The 16,826-nt window shown below is 43.0% G+C and overlaps 1 protein-coding gene across 5 annotated transcripts in view; it reads left to right on the plus strand.

Moving 5' to 3' along the window:
• The window catches only part of ATAD2B (ATPase family AAA domain containing 2B), a 247,273-nt gene that overhangs the window by 129,005 nt on the left and 101,442 nt on the right, over positions 1–16,826 (plus strand). For all 5 annotated transcript variants that reach the window (XM_073625324.1, XM_073625326.1, XM_073625327.1 and 2 more), the window contains exons 18-20: positions 2,805–2,991; positions 11,555–11,740; positions 15,112–15,247. In XM_073625324.1, the coding sequence (XP_073481425.1) occupies positions 2,805–2,991; positions 11,555–11,740; positions 15,112–15,247 (509 nt within the window). The remainder of the gene's footprint in view (positions 1–2,804; positions 2,992–11,554; positions 11,741–15,111; positions 15,248–16,826) is intronic.

A 16,826-nucleotide genomic window follows, 5' to 3' on the forward strand; every position in this document is an offset into this window, starting at 1 on the left:
AACCCAGGATCGATCAGCATGCAGTTAAAAATGCCCAAAAGATAATGAATGGTGATTTCCGTGCATGTAGAAGCTGGTGACTCCAAGTGCTCCCCCACTCACCAGAATCCGTCACCCCCACGGGGGTACTATGCAGAGGAGTGGGTGTCTTTGGATGGCTGTCTTTTGTAGATGTCTCTCTTAGGCTCAACTGCTCCGTGGGGTCGCTCCGGTGATCCGATATAGGGGTCCTCTTCTAGTAATCCAGGCCTGGGTACCTCCACTACTCTCCACCTCCGTTCTGCCAAATCCTCCAGATAGCAATTCTGTTCTTGGGATAATCCAGTTTATCTATACAGTCCAGGAAATAGGGCAATGTATGTGCAGCATTCCTTGCTATGATGGCAATCAGGACACTCGGCTTCTGCAGGGGAGATTCAGCAACAGTTTCTTCATCGATATTCAACTCTTCGCATTTGAGTTGCTAAAAACCAGCATGTAAAGTAGTTTCATCCGCGTGCTCTCGGGGGATGTGGGTGTCACGGGCCAGTGGGGGGGGTTCCTGTGACCTGGTTCCTGGTAGCTGTTCCGGTGGTGCCGAGGGTCCTCAGAGCCTCCGGGCGGCCAGGATGTCGGTCATGGATCCTCCGTGGAGTGCCGTGCTGACCTGCGTCTTCACTTCCGGGAGCGGGGTGAGGCAGGCGGTGCTTCGCGTTTGGAGCATGCGTGCTCCTTTATCAGGCTATGATATGATCATCAGTACTAGGGTCTTTGGTTTCGAGTCCCAACCACATCACTACCTGTATAGAGTATTGATTTCGGGTATTAGAGCTTTTCAACGAGTGCACGTGAAAATACTCTGTATCGACGCAACCCTAATACGTGTACTTACCCCTTCAGGAACTGAATAGTGAAAAGGGTTTGATTTCACTAAATGCATGTAAGGTACTCAAAGTATTTATGCTAGCACTAGACGATTAGCGTTTTCACAAGGAGGTCTGCATTGTCAGTCCCCATATTTCTCTCGGTACAATTATCCTTGGATAACATACATTATAGTGTGGTAGTTCTGTCACTTCTGTATAAACTATAACTCCCCTTTAATGTTTTTTTATCAGGTGAAGACTATTTCCATTCCTACTCTAATAGTCTTTGAATTAATGATATATTTTCATTTAATGGCTTTAAGTTTCTCTTCATATTATGCAAATTGGAGGGAAGTTCTTAAAAAATGAAATAGCCTTTTGCGAATTATTCAGTCCTGTTCTATAATACATGTCTGGAGATCTTCAGAATATTGTTAAACATTGTAATTAAAGTTAGAAAATTGTTTTTTTTTTTTTGCCAGTATTTAGCTCTTTCCTGTTGGCAGATGTTTGGGGCCAAGGGCTAAGGTGCTTGCAATTCACAGTAGTTCTTACAATCCGGTTCAGCAACAAGGAAGGTTCTCCAATAATGTCAAAAGTCAATCAAAACCCAAGTAAAAAAATGATATTTCTTACCCATTGAGGGATACAGTAAGCCTTAAAACCTTCATGTTATCCCGACACCTGCAGGAGAATTGGACACTGGAAAACAAGACAAAATGTAGGTTAGCCCAGAGTAGAGCCCCCACCTACTACCACCGTGCCACTGTTTTTTGCTAGTGTCTTAAGACCATGGTTCCCAACTTATTTTTTAAATAACTTGCATACCCTTCTTATTACTACAATGCTAAAACTGGAGAGTGCAAAATCTGGTGCAGCTCTGCATAGAAACCAATCAACGTTTAGGTTTATTGTCCCAGCTTAATTGAACAAGCTGAAGTTAGGAGCTGATTGGTTACCGTGTACAACTGCACCAGATTTAGTAAATCTCCCGCATAGTGTCTTTCAAATTCCTGTTGTAACTGTAAGCCCAATAATAGAATTAAAAAGCAATAAAAATAGAGCATAGCTTTAAAGTGATGCTACGCACACACTGTTTATTTTACATTGTCCATTCTCTTTATGTATGTGGATGAAGGCACTGTAATTATTTTAATATAAAAAATCTAAGTACCCTTTTCCTAATTGGGGGGGGGGGGAGAAGCAGCATTTGTAAGTGTAATACAGAGCAAAAAATAGATTTCGACAAACTTTTTTTTAAATAGTCATACAAATATATAGCTGAATAAATCAAATCTTTATTTTTTGTCAGTTACATGGTGTGGGCGGATTTCTGCCAGTCGCAGGCTGTCAAACCCCTCCAGCCTGTGTCTTAGAATAAGAGGTGAAGCCTCAATCTACATGTAATGTCCCGCCCCCATTGTGTTTAACTGGTTAGTGGGCATGGAAGGGGAGGAGGAGAAGGGAGTGTACTGTCATTTATCACTGTATACGCCCACTTGTGTGACTTTATAGTCGCATGGTCTACTCACATGTGATAGGGAGGAGATGCTCAGCATAGAAACTCACTGAAAACTGAGCATGTGCAGAGCTGCCAACACTGCTCTGCAAAATCCCTAGCTGAATTGGGAACATGAACAGAAGGTGGTGATAAAGAGCAGCAGGATCAACCAGGATTTTTGCAGAATGCAGAAAACGAATCTCAGGGACTGAGTATATGAACAGCATGTAATACGCCATTTATTGATAGTTTTTTATGATGTGAGTTTAGTGACACAGATTCATTGTAATGTTACTCATGGAGTTCAGCAGGAGCACTCTGTCTTTGTTCCTCTACTAAAATTTTCTTGTAGCCCATTGAGGGACTTAAAAAAACAAAAAACAATGTTTATGACTTTCTGTTTTTTCTTTTTGTTCTTGCATGACCTTTTTAATGCTGTAAATCTTTTCAATAAACAGATCCGCTTGTCACCAGCCGACATCCTACCGGCCCAGGCTGCTCCTCTCAGGGGAGCCTGGCTCAGGCCAAACCTCGCACCTTGCTCCAGCTGTCTTGCACTTGCTTGAAAAATTCTCTGTTCATCGACTGGACCTACCGGCACTTTACTCAGTCAGTGCAAAAACTCCTGAGGAGTCATGTGCACAGGTTGGTGTGGCTGTTTTTCACTTTGTCTGTATGTTGGATGTGTTTTTTATTTTTATTTTTTTCTTGCCTCTTTATGTGGCCTACCGTTCTCATTTAAATAGTGGCATTGCGTCTTATACTGTATGTTATCTATACGCAGTGTTATGGTTACCAGAAATGTAGTTTTCAGTTATAGGTTGATGCTGGCGTGCGCAGTCACCCCTGACTGGTTATTTCTCAGACTTAATGCAGAACTGAACCCTCCAATCCTTCTCAACCAAGGAAGCTGCCATCTTAGCCTCTGTTTGATCTGCATCTTCCATGGTGCTGCACATGTGATCAGTTATGACACCAGCCATTTGATGGTCTTCTACTTTGGAAGCACAAGCAAATGTGACCGTTCACGATTCTAACACACGCAGGGAATTTAACACTTTTTTGAAACCGTTTAAATCAATGGGTTTTATTCCACTTTAACAGTAAGTGTTCTGCTTCTCTGGTAGGCTTTGAATTTTAAAGAATGTTTAAGAATGAACTGAGATTAAACTTTAGTTCCCAAAGTTTTAGAAACTTGGGCTCTGTCCTTTTCAACTGTCATAGAATTAAGGGCTTGTTTACATTATGGACAGCGCATTTTATGCATTGTATATATAAGTAGAAAAATGTGTTCTATGTTCCCCATTCACATTGCAATGCTGGTGTGATCTGCACTGCAGTGCAGAAAAATAGACGTCACATTTTCCTGCAGTGGATGACACTGCTGCTGTGTGGATACATACATTTTAAGTGGTTATAAAAAAAAAGAGTTCAGCTCCCTCCAGCCCCCCCTTATACATACTTGAGCCCATTTCGATCATCCAGCATTGTGCACGAGAGCAGAGGCTCTCTGAACTCCCTCATAGGCTCAGACACTGCAGTGGGAACCATTGATTGTCTCTCACAGCTGTCAATTAGTCACTGAGGAGTGAGCAGGGAGCATGGACAAACCATGCTCTGTGTGTCTGTGGGGACACAGAGTCTGTTCAGAGTACCTGCACAAGTGCCCCATAGCAAGCAGCTTGCTATAGTGGGCACTTAGCAGTTGGGGGAAGCTAGAATCGCCAGCGGGGGGGACCCGAGAAGGGAATGGTTGGGGCTGCCGTATGCAAAACTATTGCACAGAGCAGGCATGTTTATTATTTTAAAGTGAAACTTTAGCCATAACTTGATAAAAAAAGTAATTTCTTTAGCAAGGAACATAGATTCTATATTAATAATTATGCTACTAAAATAAGTGTTTTTTTTCCTGAGATTGCCTACAGCATTGTTCCTGTTCTTGCAGGAGGCTGCCATTTTGCTGAAGCCCCTAAGCAGCAGTAAATCTTTAGGCGGTCAGCAGATCGAGCTCTCTAATGGCTCTGATTTTCAGCACAGTACCTAAAAATAGAGAGCAACTGAGCACGTGCAGGGTGAGACAGTGTATTACTGGATTTTAAACAGTGTTATCACTTATTTTTATATAGCTATACCTGCAAAAGGGGCCAGCTTGAAGTGATCTAGCAGGACTTAATTTTCTGACTTAAGTGTCATTTTAAGAGAAAAACATTTGAGGGTTTACAATCACTTTAAATGTCACTTTGATCCTTGAAAAAAATTAGGGTAAAATGTAAACTCTGCAGTACGCTGAAGCACGCTGTGCACCACCCACTGCTGGATCTCACTGACCACTGCGAGCATGGTAAAATGGGCTAGTGTGAACAAATAACGCCAAATTTTATTTCCTATAGTTTTGGACAGAGTTAAGAGTTAAAACCCCTGGCAGGTCTATTTCCCTTCTGTGTCCCATTGAGGCAATCTTCCTTTTCTTCTGACCCAGTAGTAAGTGAGAATCCTTTTTTTTTTCTTTGGAACATGTATCCACATGAGCAGATTTTGCTTCAGTTCATGTTCTGGTGTGGTTCCATATGTTTTCCCTTACTTTCCATTCTGGTGACAGTGGTCACAAAGACCAAAGAAAGAGTAGATCTCCTTAGCAGAAGCAGACAACGCTAAAAAATTTGACAGTGCTTTTAACCCCCATTACTCTCCATCTTTCCTAGTCTACTGTATAGACGATTCAATTATGCAGGACTTTAAAGCCCAATATAAATGTAACTGTTTATTTGTAATCCAAGTATGCATTGCATTAAGAAATTCTAAAAATTTTAATCGTACAGGGTCTGGATATTTGCAGACCCTGGCTTATAAGCTGCTACCTTCAGGTAATTGGACACTGGCAAAGCTTTTGAGCATGCCCCCTGAGGCATACTCCTGTAACTCTACCCCATTTTGAGAGACCCTGTTTTTTTTGTCCTGTAGGGGATGGCCATCTCTTATAGAGAAGTTTCTATGCTTAAAGCAGAACTTTACCCATAACTGATAACAAAAGAACACCAAATTCATAATTATGCTACTAAACTTAGTGTGTGCTGTAAATTGCCTCCAGTACTGCTCCCGTTTCTTCTTGCTGGAAGCGACTATTTTGTTGATTCATTGGGATAAATTGTGCCCTTCACTGGTGTGAGTGAATAAAATAGTGCCCCAGGAGCCGGATAAAAGCAAGCAAAGGGCCACATCTGGCCCCCGGGCCGCAGTTTGAAGACCACTTTTCTAAAGGACAAAACTCCTGCGCTTTTATGCACCCACTCCATCAGGTCAGTGGGTATTTCCTGGGCATTCTGGCACAAAGCCTCTATAGCTCAGCTTTGTAAGCCCACTACCTAGTCCTCTGTTCATACAATTTACAGAATTTTACCAGGTGAACATCCAATCTCCTGTGGATGCTGCTTTTGGCTACAAGGTTCTTGTAGCAGCACACTAAGGTTGGATCTGTTAACCCTTTTTGTTGGGCCTGTTGGAACACTTTATCTGGTTTTGCACACCCTTCCCACTGATTGCTTGGGTATGTCCCAAGGTCTCCGAGTGGGGTAGGGTTACGCCCGGGGGCATGTCTTTAAAAGCTTTAGTGTCCGCTCACCTGGAGGTACAAGCCTATAACCCAAGGTCTATGAATACTCTGTAGCTTGTGTCCTTTACTGTACGCCAAAATATGGAATTTACAGGCAACGCAAAATTCCTCTCTATCAGTACACAGTCTTTGTGCCGAAAATATCAGCTGTTCTCTTGCCACTTTAATTTTCAAAGGGGAATTGGTCATTAAATAAAACTTATATCTGTAGCCAAAGTTTTTATAATAAAATGTGCACTGTCACAAAAGCATAAGTTGCTTGATCATATGTATTTTGCAACTAAAATCCACTTTCCAGGGCTGCCAGCGTCTCACCAGTAGCCACTAACATGTTGAGGAGGACTGTGCAAGGAGGAGGACTAGTTACATGCCAAAGCATAAGTATACTAGTGGTGGTATAGGCTGGGTTCACACTGGTATGACACGACGTTGTACGACGGTCATCCTACTTTGCCCTGCAACATCGGTCCTACATTGGTTCTACTTCTATCTGACTTTAATGAACAGGATAAGAGTTTGCTCCGACTTTGAGATAATACGACTTGTCCTTTGACCAATCAAAACAATCCCAGAGTGACAAATTCTTTTTACTGCTGCTGTAATCACCATGTAGGATGGTTAGAACAAGGATCCGACTTCAATGATATTCAGTGGGCTGAAGTAGGACCAAAGTAGTGCAGGAACCTTTTTCAGGCTGGGTTCACACTTGTACGACAAACGCTCCGACATTGGGAGCTAATGTCGCATGACGTGCAAATCAATGATTCCCCTATAAGAGCTGTCTTAACTGGTCCGACTTTGAAAATGCTCCCTGCACTACTTTGGTCCGACTTTGGTCCTACTTCAGCCCATTGAAGTCGGATCTTTGTCCTAACCATCCGACATGGTGATTACAGCAGCAGTAAAAAGAATTTGTCACTCTGGGATTGTTTTGATTGATCAAAGGACAAGTCACACTATCTCAATGTTGGAGCAAAATCTTATCTTGTTCATTATCTCAAAGTCTTGTTCATTCAAGTCGGATGGAAGTAAGACCGATGTAGGACAGATGTAGCAGGGCAAAGTAGGATGATAGTCGTACAACAGTCGTATCATATCCGTGTGAACCCAGCCTCAAAGTCGGACCGACTTGTGTCGGACCAGTTAAGACGGCTCTCATAAGGACTCAATGATTTACACACGTCATGCGACATGTGCTCCCAAAGTTGGAGCGTATGTCGTACCAGTATGAACCCGGCCATACTGCTCTTAAAAATGCAGATCTGGTTTTTGGTCAGTTTCCATTCCTCGACTGCCTTAGAGCAACACGTGCTTCTTCTCATGCGGTAATGTGCTGCAACAGACTGAAAAGGTCTAAAAGGGACCGTAAAGTGATTGTAAAAGATCACCTTGTAAAACAATCCATTCAGTTTAAATAGAAATGAAAGGGAAAACATCTTTGTATTATTAAAAAAAAAACTTGTAACTATTAAAAAAAAAAAAAAAAAAAAAAAACTTTAGTTTTACACTTTTTTATAAGTTATCTCATTCCTCTGTTCCCTCTGTTCTATGCTGCATAAGAGCTGGGGGTGGAGAAGCTGCAGTGCACTGAACTTTCCAGTAAATGGCTGTGCAGGGGCGGCATGTCAGAACAAGTCTGATCATTGGAAGAGAGTAAACTGAGTTCCCAGCACAGCTAGAGAACTGACGACTGTGTTGTCCTGCTTAGTGTGGTCAGTTTTTAATAGGAAAGCAAAGGGTCTGGCAGGAACACCAGGGATTTCACACAAAGGAAGTAATAAAACGAGAACAGGAGACTTTTTCATACAAGTACATGTTACAGCAGGCAGATATTAGGAATATGAAATGCTGGGGTAACAAACCCTTTAAAGGAGAAGTCCAGCCTGAGGTTTTTATGCTGGTTTTCTCCTATGGGTCACAGGAGTGTGATTCGTTTTGCACTCCTGTGACCCTTTTTCAATGGAGAGCGGGCTGGAATCCGCTTTACGCTGACGTCACTGGAATCAGTCCAGGCAGCGTGTCATCCTGACTTAGGAAGTCTGGATCCACAAGCTGCCTGGACTGTAGTAAATATATGAATAATTGGACAGTTTCCAGGAACAGAAACATGACTCCCAATCCCTGAGGTAAATAGGAAAATATAAAGAGGGAGACAAAGCTCGCTCAGAAGTGTAGTGGGATTTTAAAGGGAGATAATGTGTCTGTTTAAAGGTGAGCAATATTACAACGGTTGATATAAAAATATAGAGAAAGTTTCTCTACGGTCGTATCATGTAATTTGATGTTTTACTGTAATTTTAATCTTGTTTGTTCAATAAAATGTATATTTTTATATCAACCATTGTGATATTGCTCACCTTAAAACAGACATATCATCTCCCTTTAAAATCCCACTACTCTTCTGAGCGAGCTTTGTCTCCCTCTTTATATTTTCCCAAGCTGCCTGGACTGATGGCAGCCTCAGCCTCTCAGCGAGCCGCTGATACGGCCGCTCCCCGCCCCGCCACAGCTCATCGCTCCTATGAACGTGAAGAAGCAGAGCAGGAGAGCTGCTGATTGACAGGCAGCAGCTCTACGCTCGGAGAGGTGAGAGAAAACTGAGCCATTGGTGGTTTTCGGTGGCTCGGTTCTCAGTGAAGAGGCGGCGAGGGACAAATGCAACATCAGTCTGATGCTGCATCCACCTAGGTAAGTATGAATCTACAAAAAAAAACAAAACCCATACTTTTAAAACTAAAATATGGGTAAATATTGCACTGCAGGGCATATGGATTTTGCTATTGCCAAGAAATTTGCTGTTTTGGTCAACCAGTCTAGTAACCTGGGCTTTCCCACCAGTTGGCATAACTAGTCTGTGCACTTCCTGGTTATCTGCAGTTTGTTCTAGGACCCACCCTATCCTGTAATTGGACAATGTAGGGGCTGTAGACATGAGGTCCTTCTTCTGCTCTTTTCTCCTGCAAGCTTGTTCACAGTGGATACGTTGTTTATTGTTTATTTTGTATACATATCTATGGTATTAAACGTAAAGCTCAACTATAGCTGGTTATAAAAAGACACTTTTTTGTATATATTTAGGATGTAATGTTTTTTGTTTTTTTTTTTTCTTCTGTGACGGATCAATACATCCCTCCAGCCCCATTTCCCTCATACGTTATGAAAGACCTAGGTGTAAATCAATTTCTGCCCATATATCTTATTTCCAGCTCACACTGAAAGCAGGATGCTTAAATTGAGTGACTGCAGTCTGAGGACACTAATAGCAATTTGCCGCATTGTTCATTTGATTGACTTTATCGCGGTAAATACCCTGATAGGAGCAGTGGAGAGGCTCTCTGCCGCTCAGCTCCACACAATGCGCCATTCTAATTAAAATGCTGACTTTTACAGGGCAGGCTGCCTAGATTTAGTTAAGGGTGAAATTGACTTGCAATGTTGAAACACCACTATAAACGGATTCACAAGCTACATCTGCATTTGTTAGGTCACTTGGCAGAAAATCCCATCTATTTTAGTCAGCCAGTAATGAGTTCCAGATGATAAAACCATTGTTAAGGCCGTACAAGGCCTGGGGTGGGAAAAATACATCGCTTTACCTCATCAAAATTCAGTATGTTTTTTGTGAGTTTATTCCATGCTCATTGGATAGGAATATACGATAAATGTTAACTTTTCCAAAGTTAAAAGCTGAGATATTTGTAATGCTTAAGTGTAGAGGCATTATGGTAAAATGTTATAATGGCCAGCATGTATGGATTCATTTCAAATAGCAGTAGCAATAGGGCTTGAATAATTTGGGCTTGTGTTCAAATGTTAGGCAGGCCATAGATGGTGCAATTTTTTTTTTCCTGCAAACACAGGTTGCCGGAAAGAAATTTGCTTGATTCCCTCCCATCAACACAGTGTTGACAGGGGAATCCCTCCTGCCGGGAAATTGTCTTCCGGTGAAGGCAGTGATTATTGCTAGAGGTTATAGCAGCTACTAGCAATAATTGAAAGTGAATCCAGCAGGCTGGCTGTATCCAAGTTGATTGATCAGCTTGGTACATTCAGCCTGCCCACACACAAATCTAATCTCGGCTGGCTCCTGCTGAACCGGCTGAGATTTGAACTGTCTTTAAAGGAGTTGTAAAGGCAGAAGTTTTTTATCTTCATGCATTCCCCCTAATTACCTACCTGAGCCCCTTCTCTCTCCAGCGATGTCCACAATTCCCTCAGCCATCCAGGAGACTCCTCCTGATTGGCAGAGACAGAGCAGCGGTGCCATTGGCTCCCGCGGCTGTCCATCAACGTCAGTCGGCCAATCAGGAGAGAGGGGGAGGGGCCAGGCCGGGGCTCCGTTTTGAATGGATACACGGAGCTCTGACTCAGCTTGCGTGACCCCTGTAGCAAGCTGCTGGCTGAGTGGCACTAAAACGAGGGAGGGGCCAGGAGCAGCGAAGAGGGACACAAGAAGAGGAGGATCCAGGCTGCTCTGTGCAAAACCAACTGCACAGAGGAGGTAAGTATAACATGTTAAAAAAAGAGATTTTACAATCACTTTAAGGCTAGGTTCACACTAGCCCACACTGTGCTGTGCGTTCTGGGTACGGGAATCGCATCAATACCTGCATCCAGCCGCAGCCGAATCTCACTGCTCTTACGAGACATGCAGGGCTGCCATTCATTCTGAACGGCACCCCCACGCATCTCAGCCTGCAGACCATGTGGTTTCCCAGTGGCTACATTTTTAAAAAGGTGCATGCACCTTTTTTCTGCGGTTCACATTCAAATAGGCTGCTGTGCCCAAGCAAACGCAGGCCGTGCGAACCTAGCCTAAAATGGATTTAAGCCCTAACATAATGACATTTAGTTTGCTAAGGCACGGTGTCATAAACAATTGACTTTAAATTTTGACCTTTTATTCTTCCTTTGTTGCATCTCAGTCCTGCTTATTTCCTTCTGCCACTTTGAAGTCACTTTGAGGGAGATTTACTAAAACTGGTGCACTCAAAATCTGGTGCATCTAATCCATCTTTGTCCTGCGGTAATCAGCCGCCTGCCAGGTCCCATGCCACCATCTCCCTGCCTTAGGTCTCTGGTAGCTGGTAGTCTCTTCCTGGATAGACAGCCAGCCCCCTGATGTGGTGCCAGGTCCCTTCAGCCACAGTGTGGACACTGATGTCTCCTGGGATATGTGACGTGGATATCGTAGGAGACTGTTGGCACACAGAGTATATGTCCTCCTTGCTTAGGCGAGTATAGGCAGCTTTTTAGATTGCATAGGTAAATAGGGTTTCAATGATGCAGAGTGCACATCCGCACCACAGATCTTTGAAGTGGAATATGGAAGATGTGACTCTGTGAGTCAGAATATTTGTCCTTTTTTTTTTTTTTTTATAGCTCTCTCTGCCTTTGTACGTACCTCTTTCACCCATATCTTTTAGATTTTGGTATCTCTGTGGATGTCCATATCTTCTGCAGGCCATGGGTTTTGATCTGCTGGCGAATGAGCTGCTGTATGCATTTGTGAGTTGATGTGCTTGACTGTGTCTCTCTCTTTAGGTTAGTTATTGCATAATTTCCTGAAAGCTAAGTCTGTTTTTTTCTGTTGTACAGGTGTTCCGGGAAGCTCGGAGAACAGTACCCAGTGTTGTTTACATGCCTCATATCGGGGAATGGTGGGAGGCTGTCAGTGAAACTGTGAGAGCTACCTTTCTAACACTTCTGCAAGATATCCCTTCCTTCTCTCCCATATTATTACTGTCTACCTCTGAAACGGTGTACGGGGAGCTGCCTGAGGAGGTAAGAAAGCACTTCATCTGTATGCCTTTTATTCATGCGGTAGTCTGCCTATGGAACCACAAGGATCTAGTGACATTGCTGTGGCACGAGACACATAATTTGATGCTTTCTGTCCCCTTTGTATTATGGAAATACATACAACCTGGCAAGACTGCTGCTGTTTTGGGCACTCAAGCTGTCAACACAGAGTGTAAATTTTCAGATGCCACCTGCAGAGGTAAATGCAACCATTGTTTACGTTTTTACGAACACATACACACAAAAAAGCATTGTGGACCCCTTGTATTAAGTTATTATATGATGATTGCTGAAAAAAACAGTGCCATCTCTGATTTTATTGACAAAGTGCAGGTTTATGGGGATCCCTTTCTTATATTTTCTTAGTAGAGCAGGGGGTTCTGATTTGCATGCTTGTTCTGAGTTGGCCGACAAATATGCATTTACCAGTGCAATACCTTACTGCTCTTTAAAGCAAATGGGCAAAGTAACAAGTTTCCTGGATAGCTGCTATGCTTGGCCTCCTGTACCTTACCCCCCCCCCCAATCTTCTGAGACACGTCACAGGTCCCAGAAGTTTGCAAGGCCATTCAGCGACTCACCTTGCGCAGTGCGCACCCAGCTGTAACGCTGCAAGCTGTCACAGCCGGTTGCCCACACTTGCAATGCTGGCGCCGGAGAGGGAGAGAAGCGAGGCTTCGGGTGGAAACTTCGCTGGACCGTGGGACAGGTGAGTGTGTGTTTGTTTATTATTAAACACAAACGGCTGGAACTCCGCTTTAAGGAGCAAATCAAAAAATGGCAGTGCAGTACAGTACAGAAGGTATGTCCAGAAACCGCATCTTGGGAAGAAAAGAGTTTCTCACCTGATCTTGGCCCTAGTGCGGTAGATAGCAGTAAGGTGGATAGTCCAGAGTAGTTTTCGGTTATTAGAAGATCATCAAGATAAGAGAGCCAATGAGTTTGGGGGTTACAAACCCCCCCTCCCTCCCTTCATCATGGCTTGTACGTTGGTCATTTCAACGACGCCTGGATGCCAAAGGCTCTAACCATGTATGTTCAAAATTTGCACTCGTGGGGGTAATGCAGCATTGGTGCAGACAGGCATCTCCACACATTGGGATTGATTTACTAAATCTGGAGTTTCAAAATCTAGTGTAGCTGTGCATGGTAGCCAATCCGCTTCTAACTTCAGCTTGTTCAATTAGGCATTGACAAAGAAAAAAAAAAAAAAGAAAAACCGTGAAGCTCATTGGTTGCTATACAGATCTGCACCAGATTTTGTATACTCCAGGTTTAGTAAATTAACACCCCCAATATGTACTCTGTCTTTGCACCAACAGGTCTGGCAGGAAGTTGGTGGTGACTGGATGAGTAATGCTACAGAGAGCTGACTGGATTGCAAGAGGAATTGCACTAAACTGGAGAATGTCCCTGTTAAATGTCATAAAATATACATGCACTCTGAGTTCTGACAGTTTACAATCTTTACAGCAATGCTACAAACGTAAATGTAGTTTGTGTCCTTGTTGGGGACATATCACTACAGGTTTGCTTTATAAAGTAACTAAGCACAAATAAAATCCATGCATCCAAAGGGGAAATACATTCTTTTTTCCTTTAAAATAAGTAATACATTTTTGTTTCATTTAATGCAAGTCACCCACTTGATGAGAGGATTTAAAACACTTTATTTTTTTTGTATTTTCAAATTAAAGTGTGTTGCAATAAGTCATGTTTTATTTGAACTCTTATTCTGCTGCTGTGATGGAACATTGAATTCTAAGTCACTGAGATCATAACAGTGCTATTGTATTCTGTTAAAACGCTTAAGTAAAAACAATGTTATAGTTTTCTACACTTTACAATGACTAATTTGCAACTACAGAATTCTTTGATTATGAGGGAAGTACAAATTTATAACTTCAATTTTCCCTTTTGTACTGCAGGGTGAGCTCCAGAAATATCTAAATCACCTTTAGTTCCGTTATGTATTATTTAAAAAGTTATTTTTATATTCTGAAATATTTTTTCAGATTGGCTTTAAAATTTTCACACCGAGAGGTTTTATTGCAATGTGCTGTCAATCACACAGTGATTGATAGCAGCGATAACCGTACATGTAAAATCTGGCAGGCTGGTTGTACCCAAGTTGATTGATCGCTCAACTTTGGTACATTCAGCCTGCTCATACATAGTTCGAATCTAATTCAAACTGTCTATGGCCGGCTTAATACTGGACGTATGTTTAAAGGTACTTCATAGTCGAGCTTGACCATGAATAGATGGCACCCACCCTGTTGCCCGCAAGGCTGCCTATTCTGTATCATATTATTTGGTTGGTGGAAAGTTTTTAGTGGGGCAGTACAGCCACTGGCTGGATTCAGTCCTATCTTAGAAGCCTAAATCGTATGATGTGAGAATTGGAAAGCACATGCAATGAGGGGCTTTTTGATATCTGGCTGCAGTGTACTATACAGGGCTTTGGATTAGGGTACTTTTAGCCCATTCTGACTTTGGCAGTGTTTCCTGGCTCTCTTTAGCAGTTAGTTAATTTCAGTTTTTCTGGAATTGCTCTTTGGTGGTGGTGGGGGGGGGGGGTGGAACTTTGCACTGACCTCAGTGTGGTGATGCCCCTTCACGACCCAATCCGCTGTAGGTGGGAAGGTAACCACAATATAATAAAGTGGACATAAATGGCACAAGGGCTTTGGTATGGTATGCTAGGTAGTTATTCATCAAGAATTTGCCTCAGAGCTGTAAATGGGCCATATGGCACTCCAGTTCCAGATCTATTGTCCTGGAGCTAGGACACTAACGCGATGGTGTCTTCTGTAAAAGTAAATTGCTCTGGACCATATGGCTGAACATAACGAACTGGTTCATATAAATTCTGTTTTAATGTTTATTAGTAAAGGGTGTCTTTTAAAGAGATGCCTGTGACGGCAGTGTACGGATAAGCTCCAACTGATGTTCCCCTCTATCACTGTGTGCTTTACTCCTATCTGCTTGCTGCTTGCACTGTACACCCCCCTCCTATAGGCTTGCTACTTGACCCACAGCATAACTGATTGGATCCTTGTACTGCTTCTGCCACTCCCCAGTATGTAACATGTTGTACAGGCCTTTTAATAGGCTGATCCCAGATCAAATCCTGATATTTAATATTGCTTGCAATTTAAAAAACAAACAAAAAAAAACATCTAAAGATGCATTAAGGAATACAGAATTGCATTAAGTTTTATATCTGCCTGGAATTTTACTTTATGCATAAAAACGCTTTATTAGGCTTTATCTCGGCATGCCTGATTGTATTAGGCTTTCCTGGTTGCAGGGCTGTAATTTATTTTTCTGCAAATTGTGTTTCTCTGCAGGTGAAGCGTATTTTCAGATCTCAATATGAAGAGGTCATTGTCATTAGCAGACCTGATGAGGAAGATCGTTTTAACTTTTTCCAAGATTTGATCCTCAGTCAGGCAGCCATGCCACCTCCTAAAAAGAAAAACACAGGTGAGTGTCCAGGACGTAGTTAATCACCCATTAATATATTGCTGACAAAAAGCGGATTTTAGTCTTATCTCTGATTTACACAAGAGGCAGCTGCAGTAGGAGACCGTAACGCTTGGGACTGAGGAGATTGCACTGTATTCCCTGCCTAGTTCTCACCATTGTTCTATTCTTCATGGACCACAATAGTACACTGTAAATTAGCTATGTTGTCATTGATAATATAATGGGATTTACACCTCCATGCTCAGCACTGACCCCTTAAACAGCAGAGGTGGTAAACCAGAACACAGCCCTAACAAATGTATCAAAGGCATGCAGCATGCTACTTGTGAGCCTTTCATGGGATCTAAACTTCTTTCCCTTGTCAAACCATTGATCCCTTCATGGCTGAGAGTGCCATATGAACCAAAGGCTTCAGCAGGGCAGAGGGAGCCAAAATTTAAAACCAGGCAGTTTTTAAGCAATCCAGCTTTGTTGGGGTTTTCCTGTCATTTGGCTTAATCAGCAAGCTTGAGAGTTGTATCCACCTGCATGTCGTTCATGGGGACTGCGGCGGTTATCAATATGGGCACAGCATGTGCACACTACACATGTACAGTAAAGTCCTACTAGGTGCCCCTTTACCCCTGTAGGTACACCATGTGACCCCTGGGGGTCCAGTATTTCTCCAGTGTTGTCAGTCAACACTACAGTCATCTTGACTCTTTCCTTCCTCTGGCGGTGGGCAGATCCTAAATGCTGTGAAGAACAGCTCCATGCAATGACATTGAGCCACGCTATGCAGTATTCCCCGAGGTGTCAGGGAGTGTTGTGGTCTTCACCCTAGTCTTCTAGCAAGTGGGTTGAGTGGCTTTGGGCATTATTCACCCAAATGAGATCCTGCTTGTATAACAGTTGGAGCTGCTTTTTAATTGCTTAAAAACCTGCTGGGGACTGATTTTGCTGGAGCTGGATTTCAAGACCCACCTCACCAGGATGTAGAACTACCGTTTGTGTGACCTCATGTGGTTTAAGCGGAGTTCCAGTCATTTTACAGTTTTATTAAAAGTCAACAGCTACAAAAGTGTAGCTGCTGATTTTTATTAAACTGACACTCGCTTGTCCCACAGTCCAGCAATGTGGCTGCCTGAAACCTTGCTTTTCCTCCCCCTCCTCTCCGTGGTGCCGTCATTGCTACTGTGGGCACCCGGCCATGACAGCTTGCGTCTTCACAGCCGGGCACGCACTGCGCATCCGATTTACATAGCTCTCTATGAAGTAGTTTCACATATCTCCAGGGCGGAGCGCACTGCACAGAAACGCTGTGCGTCTTTGCCTCCGTTGCAGGGCCAAATTCAGGCAAAGATTCTGCCCTGATTCGTCCCTGAAAAGGAGAGCAGGGACGGACAGCGTTGCTGTGCAATCCGCGACCAGTTTAGGAGGAGTGAGATGAGGAGTAGACAGATCTGTGTGTCATCAGCGTAGAGATAGTATTGGAAGCTGTGGTATGTTATCAAATGACCAAGGGGGGAGCTGTAGATGGAGAAGAGGTCCAGGAACAGAGCCTTGGGAGATGCAGAAAAAGGAAGTGGAGAGGAGG

This window comes from Aquarana catesbeiana, linkage group LG04 (genome assembly GCF_042186555.1).
Source record: "Aquarana catesbeiana isolate 2022-GZ linkage group LG04, ASM4218655v1, whole genome shotgun sequence".
In the NCBI taxonomy this organism is placed as follows: Eukaryota; Metazoa; Chordata; class Amphibia; order Anura; family Ranidae; genus Aquarana; species Aquarana catesbeiana.